Here is an 18,988-nt window from a genome sequence, read left to right as displayed (position 1 = left end):
GCTATTGTGGAAAACGTATTAACCAATTGTGCTAGGAGGCCACTAAAAAGCATGAATGCCGCCTAACTGGCTTAGAGCAGGCGTATCAGGGACGGTGGGTATACACTAACGAGGATACCACAAAACAGTATATGGCATAAAACACCTTATGTGTAGATTTGGGGAAGATACTAAATGCCACCCTACTTTTTGTTTAATTATATATTATTCTGCAAATATTACCGATATATGGATCCGTAAACGTGGTCGGTTACAATAACAACTTACTTTGTCGCGCGTTTCTTCAATACTGAAGCAAGATTAGGTCCGGTGTTGTTTTAAGGCACAGTAGATTTGTAAAATTTAATAGGGTTATATAATTAATCAAACTATATGAGGATATTACCTCTTACATCCCCCCTTTTTTTAAGTAATCGGAATGCTTTCAAACACGTAGTTCTCTGTAAGGAAACTGTGGTGAACTAAATTCGTATGTCAATGCAGTGTATTAAATCACGATTAATAACAATAAAGCTGGCCTACAGGTACGGCATTTAGTAACATAGTGTTTCCGCTATATTCGCGTACTCGTGTATGTCCACCGTCGCTGACGCACCTGCTTCCTACGGACGCATCCGTGGCAATCCACTAGCTTCGCCCTACATTTACACGGGTTAGATATCTTTCGTGCTTTTAAGCGGCCACTTAGCACAGGTTGTTTATGTTTATATCAATATCGATTTTATGATGCATGTCCATATGTATTTATACCCATAATTGTTAAGGTCTCCTACAGCGGATTTGTATCCATAAATGAAACGTTTCCTGTCAGAGACAATTTATGCAATACTACTAGTATATTTTGTGAAGAAATAACTAACCCATAAATTCATGTATGGTTGCGTAATTAGAGATGCACTTAAAATTCTTGCATAACGAATAATATTAATATGTGCATACGAGATTATTCGATTCCTTCTATTAATAAAATAATAAATTACTAGTTGACCCTGCGCTCTCTACACAGCGCATCATTCTCATATGACCATGACTCTCCTTATCATTCCTCAAAACATCTGTACATGTCCCTTTACAGACACAAGTGAAAGACATCTTGATAAAAATTGGCAATGGGTATCATAATTAGGAGATAATTTTCGATAATGTTTTTTTCAAAATCTCGCATCATTTGCAAGATTTAACCCTACTTCCGGTTGGAGTTAGTATTGTCGGAGGTATGTTAAATTTGATATATGAATGTATCGTAATGAAAATCGACAAAATGGTATCATAAAGTGGAGAGTTTATAAACTATTTTTTGAATATCTCGCGCCGTTTGCGAGACATGATTGTTAATAAATTATTTTCTTAATGTTTCAGATCAGCAAGGACCATATATGGAGATAAAGCTGTAGGATACGTCCAGCTTAAGAGAGAAAATGATCGCTGCATTATTAAAGGCCGCGTAACGCCAGAACACAAGGTTAAAAATAAAAATTACACCGTTTGTGTAATCATAAATGAAAAAGAAGAAAAGGTAGAAGTGGCCAAATGTGAAGATTGTGCAGCTGCAGCAGGTTAGTTAAAGTTTATGACCTTAAAGAATATATTTACGCTGTAGGAATTTAATAGTCGCGGATGCACTTTGAATTTGGTTAGTTGGTTTAATTGACCAGAGTTTATCAATTAAACCAACCTTTCAGCATCAAAGCTATACGAGACGTGGACCAGCTTAACATGGAAACCGAACCACATGAGCTTCCATTGACTCGGGTCTCCCGCTCTAAGGTTGGGTATGTTAGAATGGAATTTGTGTCAGTGAAATGAAGATAGAATATTTACAAATTGCTGTGAGAATCAATTGCTTTACGTTCGACAATCTAACGATAATACAATAAGTCTAGATTTTCACGTGAGTTGCTTTGGTTGCTCGGCAAACATCAAGGAAGTGTTGAATCTTTCTAAAGTATTACAGACTTGCAGGCAGCAGTATTTCTTGTAATAAGTCATCTAATCCTAACACTGGTGTATGGTATACAACGTACGCTTAAAAAAAATCGGGCTAACTTCTGGAGTCATACAATAGGACCTCTCTTTAGGGAATGGTTATCCAGGAAATCTGATATTACGGGAGTAATACGGCAGGGATCTGTGTAGTTAGTATATGTATCAATGTGGTACATCATCGTGGAATCCGAAGTTGTTTACTCATATTCCTGACTGGTTCGCGTGAGTTTTGCTGAAAAGCTTCCCGAACTGCTTTAACTTTCTCTTCATCCATCAGTTTCTTGTCACTGCCTTTCTTCCTCAACACTGAAAGTTTCCAGCAATTCTTTTAGGTCACCGAACAATGTAACGATGGTCTTGTGGTTCTGTTTCCTTAATTTCCCTGTACGATCACAAGCAACTTGAGTTCAGCAAACCGCAAACAACACTCAATTTTTTGACGCACAGTAAACGACGCAATTTCCAACACTTTTAAATCATCATCAAAAGGATGCGCTCCACTAATATTGTTTTCGATCTTCCGTGTGCTGAAGATAAAACTTGTCCAAAAATTTAACCGCGCAACTCTTTCATTGTTAACTGCCAGATACTTACATTTCTTATTGGTGTATTTCCAGCTGATACACTGCATTTAAATTTACTTAATCGTAATGACAGGTGTGCATTACCGTGTTCGTAGCTGCTGGTGCTAAAAGATAAGAATGTTGTAAAGTAGGATAAATGAGACTCAGTCATGTTATTAGGTAAAATACAAATAATGTTATATCAATGTGTTGTAAATATATGTTAATATGCAATAAAATCTTTTATACTTATTTCGTTTTAAAGAAAAGTCTTATTATTTACTTATTTATTTTTTGCAGGCGGCTGTAAACACGCTGTAGCATTTTTAATGTGGATACATAGACGGAGTGAAGAGCCAGCAACCACGTCCACTACATGCTACTGGAAAAAGTCTGTTCTGCCATGTGTTGGTGGGGCAAGAAAATTTGTTTGTAGTAGTGCATTGGTTTCTTCAAACGTTAATGTACCATTCGTTCCTGCTAGAACAGACCTTTTGTCAGCAGTGATTGAAGAAGGTAAAAGAAGAGGGCGACAGAACTTGTTAATTAGTCATTCTACTCCAGTTACACCAATAGATGAACTATCGCTGCATAACTTATGTTGCTGGTTTTCTTTCACTAGAAAGAATACTCTTGATGAGTTTCAAGAGTTCTGCAGCAGTATGATGCAGGATTTCGCTTGTATTGAAGCTTCAGAACTGACGTCATCTCAAAGTGAGTCCGAGCTATGGCATAAACTTCGCTTTGGAAGGATTACTGCTTCAAGAATTTATGAAGCTAGTCGCTGTCATACTACTCACGGTAGTCTTGTGGAAACCATATTGGGTTCTCGCAGTGTAGAAACTCAAGCTATGGTACGCGGATGCAAACTTGAATCTTCAGTTCTTCACAGGGTCGAAGAACTGACTGGTAGGAAATTTTCCAGGCGCGGACTAGTTTTGAAGCCAGATTTGCCTTTCTTTGGTGCATCACCTGATGCTGTGGACGATAATTGTGTTGTGGAAATAAAGTGTCCCCAGAACACTAAATCTGTAAAAAAAAAATATATACTCAATACAGGCTCTCCGGCTTCAAAATATCTAGCACAGATTCAATTTCAGATGCATATTGCAGGTAAGAGAGGAGGACTGTTGTGCGTTGCAGATCCACAATTCGAAAAAACAAAGAATGTTGATATTCATCTTATTAAATACAATAAGGCTTTCATGGCAGAAGTTATTTTCCAATCAAAAAAATTCTGGGAGGTTGCTATATTTCCGAAACAGTTGCATCGTTAATAAGCTTTTTCTTAAAAAAAAAAAAAAAAAAAAAAAAGAAATACAGGATGGCCCAAAATAGGTATTCTGTAAATACTAATCAGCTCATTGCATTTTATATCATTTCTTATTTTTATCCATCAGGTAGACTTAATTTCTTTATTATTTGTTCTTAATGTTTTTTTACTTATACGTTAAACTCGGAACAGCCAAAGCAAATAAATCCACAGACTAGAATGTTATACTTGATCAATGCAGGGGTGTAAAACTACTTTTGGGCCACCCTGTATTCTTTTATTTCTCTGGTGTCAGTTTCAATTTGCAAGAAAGATGTAACTACTGATGATTGTTTTATTCGTTACTTTAATTAAGTGTATTTAATCATGTATCAAGAAAAATGTCGGTAGAAAATTGTTTCTGTCACTTTTACACGAAAAGAAAAAACGATTGTGGATAATTGAAAATAACAATTAAGAGATAATAATAAAACTAAGAATATTAAGGATGTTATAGGTTACATATTGAAAAGTGAAGACACTCTTTGTATTTCATTACATGTAGCTTCCATTTATATTCCAACATACCCTGGTATCTTTCTCAATACACATGCATCGTTGAGTGCATGCAAGAATGTGTGCATATTGAGGAAGACACCAGCGTGTATTGAAATATATACCAAAGTACATTTAATTGGGTACGAAGGCTTATTTTCGTGAAACCAAAAAATCAAGTACTATAACAAATATTCAGAATCAACTTTGATTCAGTTCGTTGGAAATGTATTTTATATTCTCTTTTTACTTTACAAAATTTATTTTGTTGAAGATACTATGTACTATTGTATTCTACAATGGTGAATATTGTATAAAATGTAACTGTTTATTTACTACTAATAGAATATGTCATTAAACATTCCTTTGAACTAAACATTAAGCATTCTAGATTTAAGTTATGAATTCAATTGTCTATTATCTTTATAAATTTTGGTGTAAATACACGGGGAGATTCTTTCGGTACTAGCCCCAAAAATGCAAATATTTCAAGTCCGAAGCGTATAATTATGAAGCATGCATCAAACAAATATAGGTCCTTGGGAAAGAAGGGGAAAGAGTCCTTATGTCGCCGAGACAACTGGCGCCGTATTACGCATTACCGTATTTACAATATGAACACTGACCTGATATTGTGTTGGTGCTGGCAAAGGGCAACGATGTACACAACAGAGGCGTGATTTTATAGTTCGTAACTACAGCGATAGGTTCCTTTAAGTAGTAGCATGTCGAATGTTTGAATAAATATGACGGAAAGTTACATCAAAGCTAACCATTGCAGATGTCGCGAAAAGACTAGAGAAGACGTAACCCCAAACATGACGTGTTGCGTTGAACTGTGCTTCGACAGTAGTGACAAACATTACCAGCATCATCTCTAGTAACGACATGCTTGCAAGGCGTGTGTTACGTATGCATATTTAGAATGTACTGAATAGTCTTGGAGATAATGGCAATTACTTGAGTCTAGTAGCGAAATAATCACTCTGTATGTCTTTGTTATAAAATTAGTTCTATTACTGGTTAACATGTGATTTGAGTCATATTTCATGTTACCTTCTTATGTTTTAGATGTGAAATTGGGTCCTGTTTATAATAGCAGTAATGTAAATAATGTTTAGAATGTTCAGTTCTAAATATAAAATGTTTGTTTTTTCAGATTTGTTTCCTTTTCCTCAAATTACTAGTTATATAAAGTAGTTCATGGTTATTATACTTAATGAAGGATTTATCCATAACTAGCATATACACGTGTATCATCGCACTAAGCAATAATCTGTGGTTAGTATTGAATTTATGGCAGCAGTCTTTTTCCAAGATCGGACTCATTTTTCATATAGATTCTCACAAAACCAATGTGAAACACTGACTGGTTGGTGTGCACAAGGATTGAACAACCAAGTAGTTATTCACTGCCACGGTAAGCCGGACACCAGATTTTAATTTTGACCCAGAAAAATGTTTTGAGTTCAAAATGAGGCGAAATTGATTATCTTCTTTATTTTCCTAGTGGTGTGTTGGATGGTCTAAAACTCGTGCCCGTGCTTAGTGGGGAGAGGGGGTGATGATAAATATAAAATGAAGATTAAAACATAATATGATTTTATTTCGGCGGTAGAGCTCGGTAAAGATATGATGTGACAAAACCGCATAAAGCAAGTGTGTATCAAAAAAAAAAAAAAAAAAAAATACCACTGTATCGTGAAGTGAGGGTTACGTGTATGGCAGGCAACCAGGTGGTTCATTGTTTGCATTCACTTTCCTTTGCAATATTTTGCCTTGGAAAAAAAAAAGGTCGAAGCCGTTGTGGTATTTGAACATGGATCGCTAGTTGCAAGTCATACATGTTACCCATAATCCATGTCAAATAGTGATAAGTTTTTTGTCAGACACTTTGGTGCAAGCGGCCTTGGGTTCGATTTCCAGTAGAGGCACTGTGCGAAAAGGTATAACAACTTTTTCGGCCACTCATCCTTAGTGAAGTTTTTCCTGGTTTTACTCATTCACAGTATAGTACCTAACATACACGTTCCAGTCAACTTCCTTCCCCCTTTCCCGGATAGTGTGCTGCTCGTCATTCCTCAGACATGACGGGTTTATGGCCATGGAGTCAGTAATGTGCAGAAGTATGTGAAAAGAAAATACATTTAGGGATGTTGGAATTTTCCCCAGCTTTCTTTTTTATTTTTATTTATTTATCACACGAAAACCCTACCTGAAAAAATATGCTCCAGATCTTGGATTGAAATAATAAGCATAACGTGAATATAATTACCTTCTTCAATCGTGTTTCTCAATATACTCCTAGTTTCAGAGTTGGGTGAAAATATGTATTCAAGAGAACTTGAGCAGAAAATAATCGAAAAAATATAGCTTTGTGAATCATACATAACTAATTTTGTTTGCGTTTGATCAAATTCGCTTTAGGTGTTAAGCTGAAATTTACTATGTAAAAATGAAAACGATTTTGTGATTGGATCACGAGAAAACGGCTAAGCCGTATGAAGTGAATTTTTGAATGTAGTTACCACGTACCTCAAAGAGGGTGTGTATTATGTTCCTCTTACTGAAATGCGTATTCTAACGGGGAAACGGAGGGTCAAAATCTATGCAAAAATTTAGTACCTCACCATGCTTTCTCGAGGTCGAATTGTGTCAATGGTGCAAAATGTGTTCCACGAAACGTGTGTGTTAAATATATGTGCAAATTTAAAAGCTCAATTTTCATCAACAAAACCCATTAGACTAGTTTAAAAAAAATGGTTTTCATAGCCACTATACCATCGTCCCTTGCTGAAGATCCATTATATAGTGATTGTTATTAATGTTTTAGAAATTCTACAAATGCAATAGCAATCCAGTGACTGGATAGAGCTCCATCGTAATTAAATGGTTAGCGTTCTCGCCTTGGGCGTGGAAGATGTAATTTCGATTTCTAGTGGTAGCTTATATGGTTATCACCTATCTCTGAGATATACGGTGCTGTCCTCCGGCATTATGGTATGTTCAGCTATGTTGCAGACTTTTTTTTTTACTTCTCTCTCTATACATTTTGGTCTAAAGGAGATAGCTGATTAATGAAAAAAAAAAATGTGCTTTCTCGGCGGATATCGAACACGGGATTAGGTGCACACAAAAGGCATATGCGCTAGCTAGTGGCAACGGTGAGGGCTCGCAAAATAGTTATAGACGTCTTTTCAAGCATAACTATTCTGCGACATGGCTGCACACACACACAATAGCCGAGGGAAGCATGGTGTGTCTCAGAGAGGTATAGCATCATTTTTGACAAAAACCTGCACAAGTGACATGCAGCAGAACAAGCAAGCCTCTTCCTCCAATACGATAACATCCATCCCATGTTTTATAATTAATCCAAATTGCTCTGAAGAACATCTGTTGGGTTGTCAGTTTTCAAAATATGGCTGAACAAATGTTACGTACATTGAACATCGTACCTCAACAATACCGTAACTCAATACATATAAAATAGAATCTAAAATTATATAAAAGCACATGTTGGTTAATTTTAATACTGTTTAAGTCAGGACCCTTTATACCTAAACTGAAATGGTATATTATACTAATAGAAATCATTTCTGCAGTTTCATCACCATCTTCTTTCAAAATTGGTACCTTATTAGAAAAGAAACTGTACTTACCCTTAGTAAGAGATCCCTGATTAGACGCCACGTCATGTGAGGTTTGTATAAGGAAAGGCAAGGAAGTTCTTACATTCATTGATAAAGATAAGGTTCCGCAATTTGGTCCACGGATGCGCCCTTCTCTACCTATTCACTCGTATTACTTACATTTTACATCTATCGATAAATCTGTAATACCACCTGCGGAGTTGAGGAAACCTGTCATTGTACAGATCTTTACATTGCTAGCACATCTTTATCATGATGAGGGCCTCCGCTGGTGGTGGGCATCTTTTTTTTTTTTTTTCCTGTTTTCGCATACTATCAATATCATTCGCTGAATTATTCGTTTCTCGCTTCATGGCTTAATGTTCTCATGCAATAACAATAATAGCATTTTTAAAAATACTTTTTTTCTATAAATTGATAAGCATTGCAGCTGTAAATTTAAAATAATATTTTTACTTCAATTCATATTACTTTAGGTTCTAGTTTTACTTCCATTTATTCTGTTGACAAAATTAATTTTAAAATATTCTGTTTATCGCTTACGCACTTTACACGAGGAATAGTTATGCTAAATGCCAATAGATGTTCATTAGAAAATTTGTGAAATTAATAGTTTAGCAAAAACTATCTTGAATTTACATTTTCTCTTATTGACACAAAATGAGAAGAAAAAACATCAAGAAAGAATAGCTTACAACAATTTTTATATAGTAGTTCCAAGTTAAAATTTAATATTTAAATTCTTTCATACTTTTTTTTTCTTTCTGTGTAATTAGTGAAGAATCAGATCAAACGTTTGCACACAGTTATCGTATTCAACAAAACATATTTGATAAGTAAACATAACATTAACACTGGTCAAGTTCGGTATTTTTATTACAGATAAATTTGACGTTTTACTTTGTATTCTTCGTAACACTTCTTGTACACTATTAAAGTTATTGTAAACATTTACGAAGTTTTAATGGAAATAAGTGAACAACGCAGATTCTGAAACCAAGTTTGTATAGGTTTGGTATTTAAAAAAAAAAAAAAAAAAAAAAAACTACCTGTTTTAAAACAAAACTTTATTTTCAAATCAATATATCACTACTCTGAAACATGTTTTTATATTTATATACAAACTAGCATCGTTCACCCCGCTTCGCTGCGGTCACCCCGGAACGCAATAAACTTTGTTACTTAGATAATTTTTACTTTTTCGCTTTCAAGTGATATGATAAAAACCATAGAAGATTGCAGTAAATCTTAACATTATATCGCCTGTCATTTATGTTAACCCGCCCCGCTTCGCTGCGGTCATCCCGGTGCTGGCATATTGTAAAAGTGTCTGTAAAAATAAGCAAATCAATTAAAAAATTTTAAACAGAAGATTCAAGCTATTTTCCGCTGTATATCGCCTGTCATTTATGTTAACCCGCCGAGTGACACGGTCATGCGGGTTGCATATAAATACGTTTATTTTTACCTATGATGAACTAATAACAAAGGATTTGTACGTTATGGACACTTGAATGGTCAATTATCTCAAGACACTGGTAATTAAAAATTAAAGTGATATGATAAAAACCATCTAGGGTCCAAATCCTAATAACCCCCCAAAAATGAAAGAAATTGGTTCAGCCGTATTAGCGTGATGAGCGGACAAAATATTGTACGTTCTCTTTTATATATATAGATCTGTGAAAAGTATAACTAATTCAATACTTAAAGTAGATTTGCTCCTTTTAACAAAATACATCGGTTTCAACGTTTAAAAAAAAATCTGAATAAGATTAGGAGAAAAACATAGTAAAAGTCACATAATCGATTTACAACAAATGCAAAATTACAAATGCTTAAGAAATAAAGTTAATAAAATACTTCTGAGTATTGTGAGTTGGAACACCTGGACAAAAGAACACATAATAGTCACCCAATCATAACAGTTAAGTTTAATCATCCCGATCGTATAATTAAATTATGAGTTTCTAAATTCAAACATTTATTAAAAAATAGCATTTATGTACTTTTTTAAATAGATATATATAAGCAAAGTAAGCTAAATTAGACACTTTATACATACACTTGTAATTTTTTGATTATATACATATACACCAGAAAATGTATTGATCTCAGACAAGTTTGTAAACATATACAAGATCTGACTGAAAGTAATGAAATTGACTGCATAAAATTCATTGAGATATGCTTACATTCAGTAAAATTCTTCGAAATTACATTATTGAACATAACTATATCCTTGCCACCGGTTCTGCCATACGTCGTACTTTGCCTGGAAGCCTTTCAAAGGATCTTTACAGCCTTCGTCACAGCGACTTGCATATTATATAACTGCTAAAAAGTGTATCCTTTTGAGCTAAGTTCGAGCAAGGGAAACAAGTAGTAGTATGATTAAGCACCCAGGTGTTGGCGATCTGCGGGCGGAAATCATGTCTATGTTTTGCATCCACTTAAGCACTTCTACGTAATACAACACTGATCGTTTGCCAAGTAAAAACCATAAAAGACAATTTATTGTCGACGCTTTTTCCTCATTCTCCGAACATTTTGTGCTACACTCTTGTGATTTCGGTAGAGTATCCTTCCCGTAGGCATTCTGTATTTGCATCTCGCTGTTGGATTTTTAAAGTTTAACCCAAAATCGACAGTCCTGTATTTTGACCGTTACGCGACGCTCAAACAGCTATCCACTTCGCAAGCTATCCATGTTCTGTTAAACTCCACAGACAACTGAGGAGAAATCGATCGTTTATCTAACATTTTCCACCAAGTATCACGCCATGAAACTTAGTCATCCGGCCCTTGTGAGTAGCCCAAGAAAATCAATATGATTACTGTCTGGACAGACTTTATATGTATAGAAATTATGATTTTTGTAACATGTAGACAATCCTTAATAAATATGTTATATATCATAAGTATTTACAAGCGAAATAAGCACAAGCAAAGCATAGTTTTATATACTCAATATGAATATACTATACAGTAGTTACTTTAATTTCTGTGGGTTTTTGAAATTTCGGGAAAGTCAGTAGAGATGTGTGGGGATTGCAAATAAAAATAATAACTAATCTCATTTGGAAATCACTGTAGCTATTCGATATATTTCGATTAGTTTTTGTTGGGGTTTTCACTTTGCCCAGGAACATCAAAAACACAGAGAAATTTAAAACAGTTCATTTAAAGTGTGACCTTTGGGGATGGCAGATACATGAGTGTATTACATATGCAGTGCCCCTGCATATTGCATAACCCAGCAGCTACATATACGCAATTATCAATATTCCCCAACGAGCGTATTTGTAAGCACGAATGGGGAGTTAGTAACTTAAAATCTCTCAGACGACGAATAACTCGTTCAATGTTTATTCTTAAGCTTGCAATTCTTTTAGTTTCCTTACAATTTTCTTTAGTAAAAACGTTGTTAGCTGGAAGACTTGGAGGCCGTACAAGTTTGCAATTTTTTTGAGCTAGTAAGGTTTCAATATGCTTGAAGCCTCTATCAGCCATTACGGTTGTCCCATTTCTTACATGGTTTAAGTACCCACTTTCTTCTAGAAGAATGGTATCTGATATTCTTCCACCATAATCTTTAGATACAAAATTGATTAACCCGTCCAGAGTTGCTGATATTAAATACTTTAAAGTATTACACTTCTTATATTCAGACCAAGTCAATGCTTGATGTACTGGATCTGATGGTTTTTCTATCTCGATTTCGAAGCACTCTATTATACTTTCCACATTTATGTATCGAGCCAGAAAAGAATGTGGAAGTTGTCGTTTTATCATTTCTGATGGCGGCCATATGATTAATTGTTTGAAATTATGTGCAACAACTGGCAAGTATTTTCTAAATAGAAAGTTTGCATATGAACGCGACACTCCAAAATCATCAGCCAATACTGTGAACGTATCACTTAATCGTATTTTTTTAAGAACAAGAAAGACAATATCTTTAGGAGATAATCTATGAGTAACATTTCCAATATCTTGGGCTAATAAATCCACAACATATAAGTCTTTTTGTGAAATCCCTATATACTGCATTGGGTTTCTCGTGAAAAGGGTGCGAGCTCTATTCAAACTGATTTCTCTCATATTTTGGTCTTGTTCTTCTTCACTGTTTTCGTAGTCCATTGATAAGTTATCATCCTTTTCCCATTCAGAACACACATCATTCTCATGTAATTCACTAGAGCTGGAAGTGTAAACATCATCTACGTCTAAAACTGCGAACTTGTCTGGAGACGAACTAGTATCTCTTAGCGGCTGCTTTATCGGTGAACATTTCACACTGTTTACTGTACCCAATGTTGCAGGTGTACACATTGTGCTTTTACTCAAATAACGAACAGGCTTGGCTTGCACAGCAATGTGACGAATATTCAGTTGGTTTATGGAAGCATCCTCTTTCTGTGTTTCTCGCGTTTCAAGAACATCTGCAAAATAGAAACAGATGACTATTAGTAGGTCAATAATATCAGCAAATAAATAGCTACTGAGGAAATGTGGAAACTAAGAACAAATTTGGAAACTCAGAAATGAAACCAGAGAACTCTACTAGAAAGTATACAGAAGGCTGTTTCATCCTTATGGTAGCAATTTGCAGTCACCACCAGAGGCGTTAGTTTCGTGTCAGCATGGTGACGCACGCAGTACGGAGAAGCCAGACACTTGTGTACAAGCCGTGCAGAGGAGAGACGCGTGTGATCAGAATGCCGCCGAAAATCGACTTTTTTTTGGGGAGGGCTACATCATAGCACTTTCTGATATTGGCTACAGCTATAGCGAATAAGAACACTACAAAAAGAAAGGTTTCACAGTGTCTGATAAGGGAATTAATGCAGCCATCCATCGCAATGCAAACCCAGAGCAAACCATTGCCACGCGTCGTCAAAAGGAGCAAAAGAAGCAACCGGCTCCACAACGAGTCAAGACGTCATTGCCAAGATTTGCCAGTTTGTGACCAAGGAGAATTCACCCACTCAACGTGCCATAGCGAGGCGTGTTGGACGGTCAACTGCAACTGTACACCGAATCATACGATAATTTGGGACTCAGAAGTGCACACAAGCGGCGGGCCCATGTTCTGAAGCCAACGCACATCGCAGAACGGCGGGTGGCATGCAAAAGGCTGTATGAAGGTTACCTGGCAGGTGACAAATGGCGTTATGTCATCACCTTCAATGAAGCATAGGTCTACTTGACGGGATCCCAGCAGATGCGTGCAATTTACTACCGCCGCAATGATGGAACCGATCATGCAAAGTGGGTTCGCTCCTGCAAGGAGAGTTTTCCAAAGGGATTTATGGTAGTGACTTGTTTCTGTGTAAAAGGAAAGCTTACGATACACCGGGTGTCATCAAATGTCAAGGTGAATGCAGCGTATTATATCGAGCATGTACTGGAACCCATCTATCGCCAACATGCCCCGGCTTTGTATGGCAATGACACTGACAGAGTGTTCATCCACCAGGACAAGGCCAGCAGCCATACTGCCAAACAAACGGTGGCCTACATGACACGTATGGAACAGAAGACAGGTGTAAAGGCTATCCCATTTCGAGACCTCCCCGTCAAGCCACCAGCATCCATTATGGACTTCTGTGCTTTCGGCCTCCTCAAACGGAACATCAATAAGCGTTGTCCGACCACACTTGGTGGCCTTTGAAAAGTGTGCAAGGAGGAGTGGGCGAAATTGGATCAGGCAGTGCTTAATAGAGGTCTCCTTCAGTGGAAACTACGTGGCGTGCAATCGTTCACCAACGGGGCTCTCACATCGCACATGATCGCTGGTGGAAACGGGCTTTTATGCCCTAGGGCACGGGTTTGTACTTCACTGCCATAAGGCTGAACCAGCCTTCTGTACATGTCAACCACATTACTAAGTAAGAACGCTATTAAGTAAAGTGGGTTTGAATAAGCACCGTCTTGTTCCTATGAATATATTTTCAAAGTGAACTTAGAATACTTCTTTATCTTACTTAAGAATGAGCTGCTCAGCAACACACTGTCTTGAAGTGGGTACCTCAGCCTGTTCCTGAACAAGTACGAAGTCTGTAACGTCATACACCTTGCTTCATCCATGTTGCATTACAGAGGAAAGCTGAAGTTGCCCACCAGACGTAAAGTCGGACATTTCAATGCAGCAATGATTTTTGAATCACCGAAATATAGTATCTTTTTTTTTACTTATTTGCCTGTTTTGCATACAAATGAGAATATTCTCGAGTACGCATACAGTTGTCAAAATTACAAAATAATTACATATATGTTATTAAAAAACTTACAATAGAGTAACACATACATAACTATGGCTATTATAGGCTTACACATTCATAACATAATTAACAAAAAAACACTTATACATTGCCTTCAAAAAACTCATTTACCGAGTAGAAACACTTATCTACTAAAAACTCGTGAAGATCAGATTTAAACACAGAATATGTTTTGTTTTGCTTAAGAAAGTCAGGTAACTTATTGACAATTTTTGTACAGTTAATATATACGCTTTTTTGAAAAAAAAAAAAAAACAAGAAATTTTGGGGGGATAACATGCAAATTATTAACGAACCGAGTATTGTATTTATGGACGTTACTGTTTTCAATAAATAAGTGTTGAATTGAATTCATTACCGTGTATGTGAGTATGGTACATAAATACATCAAAGTGGTAAATAAATACGCGAAATTAATTAATATTCATAGCTTCCTACCTTGATCGTTATCATTGGTGGTTAATTCTACTTCACTAGATAAAGCTTCTTCAACAAGTCTTATTCTTTGCCTCTTTAATGACGCTCCTCTAGGTTGTAGAGAAAAAAGTGGTGTCCTGGGCTGGCAATCGAATATATGTGGCACAACATCACTTCTCATTTTAATGATCACATGTTTCATTAACTTATATCGTACGTAATTTTCCATATCTTCTTCCAACTGAAACAAAAAAATCGAAAACTTACAATCTACAATTTTATTGAAAAACGTGTAAATATAAGTTTTATACCAATATCCCATTTTCTACCCCGATCGGGAACAGCAAACTGAAAATGCATATGGCAAGCAGACGAATTTTGAAATATGGTGAGTATCAGTTTCCGATTTTCAAGAAACATAAGTTGCAGAATAAGCTACAGAATCAATTCTTAGTATCTTTCATTCACAGTTATTAACTTACATTAAAAGATTGGTGAAAATTAAATTTGATCTCTACGCATTATTATATTAATACTGTACCAACTCGTTACGGTTAATGAAGAGGTTGAGGCTGATTTAAATGTATCATTACACTAACTTAGATTTTTTTTTTACATACTACTCAAAATGACACATTTCAGGTTTAATATTGTTTGGAAACTGAACCGATAGTCCACAAAATATTATGAACTTTTCTTTATATATATATATATATATATATATATATATATATATATATATACGACGTCTGAATCTTTGTTAAGAATATAAAAAAGTTATTCTCCATTGAGAGTAAATAAAACGTTAGGTGATAAAACATAAAAAGGAAATTCTTTATTACATAGATAGGTAGTTCTAATAGTACCTCACTAAATATTTATTAATCTGCAATATAAATATGTTGGGTTGGTTACTTTTGAACTATTTAGCTACACTAAACTCATACCGAATCTTAACCGGATTAACTATATAATTATGAATATCACACTTATTTTCTTTGGAGCGAGAGACTTGGTTCGATTTCCCGGTGGAAGCTCTTTTATTTTGGATGCTACGTTAAGCTGTGACGCCACGTCTCATTCAGCCTTTGCTCCTGAAAGGAACGATAACTTACATCAAACCAAATCAAAATAAGTATACATTTCCAATTTGAAAGCGTGTAGCTTCTAACTTTCTTAGAAATGTCATCGATATATAAACTTTGTGGTGGGCAGTTTAAAATGAAGTTGTATAAATCCTTAACAAATGTGAAAAATTTACTTTATTGTGTTACATACTATACTATACATAGTCCTAACAGGCCCGTATCCAGGGGTGTCTAGGGGGCGGGCCCCCCCTAAATTTTTGGTGGCCCTCAAATTTTTACAGTAGGCTTGCAAAAGAAGTATAATATGGTGATGAACTATCATATGGTTGGATCGCCTCCCCCCTAAGTTTTGGGGCTGGCTACGGGCCTGAGTCCTAATAATGATTAAAGAAAAGTGAGGTAAACTTTCTTAATATTACTAATTACCCAATAAACTACTGTACACGATTTTCTTCTTGAAATTTCATAAGTTTAAAAGCCTCAGTTTTGAAAGTAAGTGACTTCTAACTCAACGGCAATATATTTCTGCACAGTATACAGAAGCTGTATTTTATGGTTACAAGTGAAGCGTTGCTAGTATGAAACCATGATAAGTGGTATTAAAATTTGTAAGATTGCCAAAAGCCACATGTTTTCACTACCCTCTCTTATGCGTATACCCACCGTCGTCAAAGCGCCTGCTCTCTTTGGATGCGCATTCACTAGCTTCGCCCAGCTTGACTCCGTTAGATGGCGTTCGTGCTTTTTAGTGGTCACCTAGTACAGGTTGGTTTGTGTTTTTACACTAGTCTTTATGTGCCCCTAACCTAATGTAACGTAATCTAATTCAACCAAATATAATCAAATGCATTACATTTTGGTACTTCTTTTCGATTTTCAAATTGATTCGGCGATATAGCACTAATGCCTGGCAACCCGTAAGGGGGAGTTCTCGTAAAGAGAAACTGCACCCATGAATGCAACTCGTAACCTAGAATTAAATCTAAGGCACTGCAAGTAAATTCTATGGTGAAATAATTGCAGCACGTCATTAGCAGCCATAATATTAATCTGTTCAACTATTTGGTCATGCGCTAGGATATAACGTCCAGAAAGCTATAGGAAATAATTCGAAAAGCAAGACACAGACCAGAACGCTGGAGGGAATCGTTTAAAGCAAGAACATTTATTTATTTATTTTTAATTTGACAGGCTACCCTTAATCCTAAGCTATCACACATTATTTAAGTTTATTTCTGCCGCCTGTACAATGATCCTTATAAATACGTTGTAAGTTGCCATATACTCAATTTCCTTGTAAATGTTCGAAATTGTGGTGCATTTGAAATTAATCTACTACTACGAAATTATATTTTAATAATTGAATAAATACTATAACTATACTTACATTGAAATGATCTTCACAAACAAAACACACGGTCCTTTTTCCGATGCTGTTTACATCACGTCCAACAGCTTTTATCCATGCTTGCCTTCGCTTTTCATCCTTTGGAACGTTGATGAAAAGTTTTTCCGGTGTTCCTATGGTGGTATTCGTACACAATGGTACTATACCCACTTATAGGATGTTTTTGATGTTTCCATGTTCTCTTCTCGTTTTCACTGCGATGGCATAAACATTTAAATCCAATCAGCAATAAATACAATGACCAAACAAACCATATGTTATTTTATATACCTTGCAAACAAACCACTCAGTGAAAACTATATAACCTTCTTCTTCTACTACCGACTACAAACGTCATCAACATGGACGTCGTTGTCTTGAGCGCACGAGATAGAGCCCAAACTTTAATCGCTATTTTGGGTTATTTAGCATGCTCGGAGAGACGTAAGGAAGTGTTTTCCGTGATCAGCAATTGTAATAGTATTTTTCAGTGTGATAAAAAAAAAAAATAAGTGGAAATGTCCATTGGAAGTAGAAAATGAAATATATCTATTTACAAGTCACTGTTATGCCGTGTAGCCTGTACCGTAAAACATTAATAATGAAAGTGAATGATTGTGAAATGATTTAATGGAATAAAAACGGAACATTTTGAGATAATCCGTGGATACGACATTGACCAGACAAGCTAACATGGTCTGGTAACAAGAGATCCCTTCCAGTAGTCTACCACTGAGTCATTTTGTCTCTATTCTTTGAGTTTAAATAATATAGTCATTTCGCAACCAAGTCAATTCATGGCCCGACTTATACAGTATTTTCACTTATACATGCTATTTACTGCCTGAATCTGATCACTTTAATAAATTAAATAGTCAATAGTGTTGCCCACGATACATAAAATATTTTGTCTCGTTTCGAAAATGAGACGGATAACGTGGGGAGAAGTAGAGTTTCAAACTTGAGACGGGACGAAAATGTTCTGTGGTCTCGTCGGCTATAATAGTTCGTCCAATATTTAGGTCTCAAACAATGTTTTGTTGTTACACGATTCATAATATAAAACCTATAAGTTCGTGGAGTGATTATACGAACAATGTGAAGAACATCAATAATCGTTTGATGATATGCAAGTAACGATATAACATACTGTAATAATAAAGATATTTAAATGTGGTTGCATTTACTCTTTAAGGAGTTCTCGCACTGCGGAAGCATTTTGATCAATTCTTCATTAAATTAGGAAACCTACAGAGGAAAAAATTTCTACACAAATTACAAAACAAGAAAACAAAATCGAGACCAGACGAGAAAAGTTCTGAGAATCGAGACGAGAAGACGAGTAAATGTTATATCCTGTCTTGTGAGTAACACCAATTGACAAACATATTGTATATTCGTAAATATGTCATTTAATAATACATATCGCGTTATGAAAGGTATTTATATATATCTTGATACTGATGGAACGACCATACATTGCCGATTTGTATTCCATCAAGCGACCTGGTCGATCAGGCGACACTATATGGTCGTCCAGTGGGAAACCGTGTTAGATTGTCTCCTCTCACCACGACTAGTGCGTAGAAATCAACTTTGAAAATTGACGTTGGTGGTCCCAACGGTGCTGAGATAACTTTTTCTATAACTGCAGTTCAGGGTTTCATCAGCAGGTGCGTAGGCGTATAGCTTGTCGAGCGTATAGTTCTATATACATCAAGGCGTGTTGGACCACTGGAAGTTCTCATTTCGCAGCTGGCAGCTGTGCTCATCATTGGCTCGTGCATGCACTTTGTTCTG

General features: G+C 35.9%; 2 protein-coding genes across 2 annotated transcripts; one reads left to right on the top strand and one right to left on the bottom strand.

Annotated features, from left to right (window-relative positions):
- The first annotated feature begins 1,324 nt into the window (after positions 1-1,324).
- On the top strand, positions 1,325-3,826 carry LOC145674617 (uncharacterized). Its single transcript, XM_081744834.1, has 2 exons — positions 1,325-1,556; positions 2,850-3,826. The coding sequence occupies exon 2, from the start codon at positions 2,879-2,881 to the stop codon at positions 3,824-3,826; it is 948 nt and encodes a 315-aa protein (XP_081600960.1). The 5' UTR covers positions 1,325-1,556; positions 2,850-2,878.
- Positions 3,827-9,103: 5,277 nt separating this feature from the next.
- LOC145673882 (uncharacterized) lies at positions 9,104-17,533 on the bottom strand. The gene is made up of 3 exons (XM_081743669.1): positions 17,189-17,533; positions 14,735-14,954; positions 9,104-12,454 (listed from the first exon to the last, which is right to left on the bottom strand). Exons 2-3 carry the CDS (start codon positions 14,940-14,942, stop codon positions 11,193-11,195), a joined length of 1,470 nt encoding a protein of 489 aa, XP_081599795.1. The 5' UTR covers positions 14,943-14,954; positions 17,189-17,533; the 3' UTR covers positions 9,104-11,192.
- Between the last annotated feature and the right edge of the window lie 1,455 nt (positions 17,534-18,988).

The sequence above is a fragment of the Thermobia domestica genome, chromosome 17 (assembly GCF_964235325.1).
Source record: "Thermobia domestica chromosome 17, izTheDome1.hap1.1, whole genome shotgun sequence".
Taxonomy (NCBI): Eukaryota; Metazoa; Arthropoda; class Insecta; order Zygentoma; family Lepismatidae; genus Thermobia; species Thermobia domestica.
Note: the sequence above shows the minus strand (reverse complement) of the source record. Positions and strands in the feature narration are given on the sequence as shown.